The 4,300-nt window shown below is 45.5% G+C and overlaps 1 protein-coding gene across 1 annotated transcript in view; it reads right to left on the bottom strand.

Annotated features, from left to right (window-relative positions):
- The window catches only part of LOC106148572, a 12,375-nt gene that overhangs the window by 6,755 nt on the left and 1,320 nt on the right, over nt 1-4,300 (bottom strand). The window contains exon 3 of the mRNA XM_013514591.1: nt 3,845-4,229. Within this exon, the coding sequence (XP_013370045.1) occupies nt 3,845-4,229 (385 nt within the window). The remainder of the gene's footprint in view (nt 1-3,844; nt 4,230-4,300) is intronic.

Below are 4,300 nucleotides of genomic sequence, written 5' to 3'. Positions count from 1 at the left end.
CCTCAAGAAGCTTACAGATGAGATGACAATGGGCTGAGGCTGTAGCTCAATGCAAAGGCCCCGTGTTCAATGTTCCATCCTTAGTACCACAAGGGGGGGCACTTTTATGAAAAACTGCAGCTCCAGAACACACAAGTTACTTAAGGTTACAATGCCTTTTCCTTTCCCTTTCCTTTTTCACTCAAAAAAAAAAAATTCCCCCCAGGGGTCTTAAAGATACAATAAGCACGTAAATTATGCACTGGGCCATGTTTTCACCTATAAATTACTCATCCTCCCACAGCCTGCCATTGCCAAAGAAGTGCCTGCATCCTCGAACTTATGCAAATGTATGCGACACACATCCCAGATCACCCGTCCTGAGGACACCCCATGACCACAGCAAAAATCCCAGCCTGAGGGTATAATGCACCTCTGAGAGTACTTTTAAAATTCTGTCTAATAAACCTGTGCATGCCCCTCACTGACCGCCTTGGAAGTTCTTTTTTTGTGATGCAAGTCAGCGAGCCTATAACCTACTTCTTGGCTGCAGGGAGCTGAGGTCCCCAGCTCTTCTCAGATCCCATTTAATGACAAACATTATCACAGCCTATCCAGCTTTACACTCTTCCATGCCTATGGAAATCTCTCCTTCTACAGCTCGACCTATTGTGTCTGTGATCAAACATCCCATTTGTGGGCAGCCCGGACTTCTAGGTCTGGTCACAAGATAGCAGCCTGGCCTCTCGCTTTCACTTCACACCCCAAATTCAGCTCACTGTCTCCGTGGAGATCAGCTTCCTCTAGGGTGAGGTCTGTGCTAAATTCATTCCTCCACACTCTCCCCTCTGGAAGCTTCAAACTGCCACCAGAAGCCCTGACTTGGGGGCTCCTTTGCGGAAGTTGCTCTGCTTGGCCCCACCTCAGAGGTAAGCAAATTGGAAGGAAGACCAGTCTCCAGGGCACCTTGTGAAGTAGCTTGGAGCGAAAGCTCTGATGAACAAGAATCCCCGACATTAAGTAGTGACCAGCCAAACAATCAGATCTTCTCTCTTGGGCCTCGTATTAGTTTTCAGCCACTATGATAAAATATCTGAGGAAATCAATTTAAAGCAGGAAAGGTTTATTTTGGCTCCATTGCTTTTAAGCCAGTGATAAGGCAGAAACATCAAGACAGGAGGGGATGGCAGAGGAAAAATGATCCCCACATGCAGCCAGGAACTACAGGGAGGGAAAGAGCCTGAGAGGAAGGAGCCAGGGCCCAGACATAATCCACAACATCACACTGCCAAAACCCACTCCCTTCACCCAGGATGCCCTCCGAGTAGAGTGCCATCAAATTATGATTTCATCAGTGGATTCCCCTTCTGATGAAGTTACAGCCTTCATGGGCCAATCACTTTCCACAAGCCCATCAGCAACCAAGCCTTCAATACTATGAGCCTTTTGGGGGATACTGGAAACCAACTGTGGCAGACCTTTAAAGAGACAAGGGAGGCTTGTCATGCACCACATGGTGGTGCATGTCTATAATTCCAGCACTTAGGAGGCTGAGGCAGGAGCCTGAACTCTATAGTAAGACCCTGTCTCAAACCCTCCCAAAAAAATTAAAAATGTGGCACAGAGAAACTTAAATCGCCACAACCAGAAAAGAATCTCTCCATAACACATCATAATGAAAATTCTAGAAATTCAACAAAAGAAATTAATGTTAAAAGGTGTTAGAAATGGTAAGTTACTTATAAAGCCAAGTCTATTAAAATTAGACTAGATTTATAGCCAGGTGTGGTGGTGCACACCTGTAATCCCAGCACTTGGGAGGCTGAGGCAGGAGGATCACCACAAGTCCAAGGCTGAACTACATACCAGGATGCTGTCTCAAAAACAGGAAAAAAAAAAAAAAAAAAGAAAAAGACATACCAAATTTCTCAGCACAAACCTTAAAAGCCAGGACAGCTTGGGGTGACTTTTCAAGCTCTAAAAGAAAACAATTGTCTGTGGATGACACAATCCTCTACTTTTAAGACCCAAAAACTCCACTAAAAAACCTGTAGAATTATGGCCAGGCATGGTGGCACACACCTGTCATCCCAGCACTTGGGAGGCTGAGGCAGGAGGACTTCCATGAGTTCAAGGCCAGCCTGGGCTACATACTGAATTCAAGGCCAGCCTGAACTGCACAGTGAGATGCTGCCTCAAAAATCCAAAACAACAACAAAAAACAAAAACAATACACAAAAGTCAATAGCATTCTATACATTAATAATGAATTCACTGAGAAAGAAATTAGGAAAACAGTACCATTCATAGTGGCATCAAGAAAAATTAAATACTTTAGGAATGAACCTAACCAAGGACGTGACAGACAACAAAGATTACATCACTCTACTGTAAAAGGAGACTGACAAGGACATCAGAAAATGAAAAGATATCCCACATTCTGGGATAGGCAGAGCTGATACAGTAAGAGTAGCTTTAGAATGGTATCTTGGTTCATGAACTTAAACTGTTCTGAGTTTGGAAAAGATGGCCACAGTCATGTTTGTCACCTGATGCAGAGTCTGCAAACAAAAACAAAATTTTGCCAAACGTTTCTGTTTGCCAACCAAGCTGTTTGCAAACAAAGCATTCATGAACCAAGGTACCACTGTATTTCCAAAACTGATGCAAAGATTTAAAGCAACTCTAATCAAAGTATCAACAGCACTCCAAACAGATCTAGATAAAACTATCCAAAAATTCAGATGGAACCAGAAGAGAATCAGAACAGCAAAATCAATTCAGGGGAACAATACAAAAGCAGAAAGCATCACAATCCCACATTTCAAGTTACATTACAAAGCTTCAGTGATAAAAATAGCATGGTTCTAGCACAAAAACAGACACATGGATCGACAGAACAGAGAAGAGGAAGCAGAAACAGCCGCAGGCACATTCAGCTACTTAATCTTTGGCAAAGGGGCCAAAAACATACACTGGAAAAAAGATAGCTTCTTTAATCAATGGTGTTGGGAAAACTAGACAGACACATGCAGAAGACTGAGTCTAGGGCCGGGGATATAGCTCAGCGGCATAAGCGCCTTCCTGGCAAGCGCAAGGTCCTGAGTTCGATTCCCGGTACCAAAACAAAAAAAAAAAAAAAAAAAACAACTGAGTCTACAGCAGTAAACAGTAACCACCGAATAACCACTGGATCACAGGAAAATTGGGGAGAAATACCAAGTTTCTAGAATCAAATGACAATGGAAGCACAACATGCCAAAACCTGCGGGACACAATGAAAGCAGTTCTAAGAGGAAACTTTACGGCTGTGAATGCACACACTTAAAGACCCGAACGACCCCAAATAACCTAGTGATACAGTTCAAGGTCCTAGAAAAAACAAGAGCAACCAAATTAACGAAAAGATACTACAAAGATCACAGTGGAAACTCATTAAGTTGAGACTACAAAAGCACAAAGGATCAATGAATCAAAAAGTTCTTTGAAAGAATAAACAAGATTAATAAATTCATAGCCAAATATACCAAAATAGGAAAGAAAAAACTGACATCAATGCAATTAGGAATGAAAAAGGCAAAAATCACAACCGACGCTGGTAAAAATCAAGATCTTGTAAGAAACGGTTTTGAAAACGTGTATTTCAATAAATTGGAGAACTCAAGAAATACAGACATTCCTAGACACCTACGAGTCACCAAAATTGAACCTAAAAGACATAAAAACTCGCAACAGACCTGTAACAGGCAACGAAATAGAGGCAGTAATGAAAACGCTGCCAACGAAGAGAAGCCGACGGGTACACCTCTGAACCCGACCAGAGAGAAAGCAGTGCGCCACAGCCATTCCTGGACGCCGCCCTTACCGTGACACAGAAATCGGACCAGGACTTCACACAAAACACAAAACCACAGGCCAGCCTCGTCGGGGGACGCAGGTGCAAAAGTTCCAAACACGACAACCGGCAACGGTGCCACAAACCACGACCAAGCGCAAATCACAACCCAGGCGGCCTCGGCGAGGGGATGCCGGCGCGGGTCAGCACGCAGAAGTCCATAAACGTGAAACACCGCGCAGCGCAGCCCGCGCCGGGCCCACTCGCCCGCCCGCCTCCCTCTAGAACTGTCCCCGGCCCGGCCCGGCGCTGGAGAGCGGGCGGCGCGGCACCTGCTAGCGTTCGGGCCCGGCCCACGCCGGGCTCTGACGCGAATATAAACAGACCGGTACCGCCTCCCGGCGCGGAGCGCGCGCTCGCGAAACGAATGAATGGGCGCCCGACTCGTGACGCGGCCCGCGCGCGAGCAGAGCGCGCCCCACCCAC

The sequence above is a fragment of the Chinchilla lanigera genome, unplaced genomic scaffold (assembly GCF_000276665.1).
Source record: "Chinchilla lanigera isolate Chin_1 unplaced genomic scaffold, ChiLan1.0 scaffold00023, whole genome shotgun sequence".
NCBI lineage: Eukaryota > Metazoa > Chordata > Mammalia > Rodentia > Chinchillidae > Chinchilla > Chinchilla lanigera.
The sequence above is the reverse complement of the archived record's forward strand: the minus strand, read 5'-3'. Positions and strand labels throughout refer to the sequence as shown.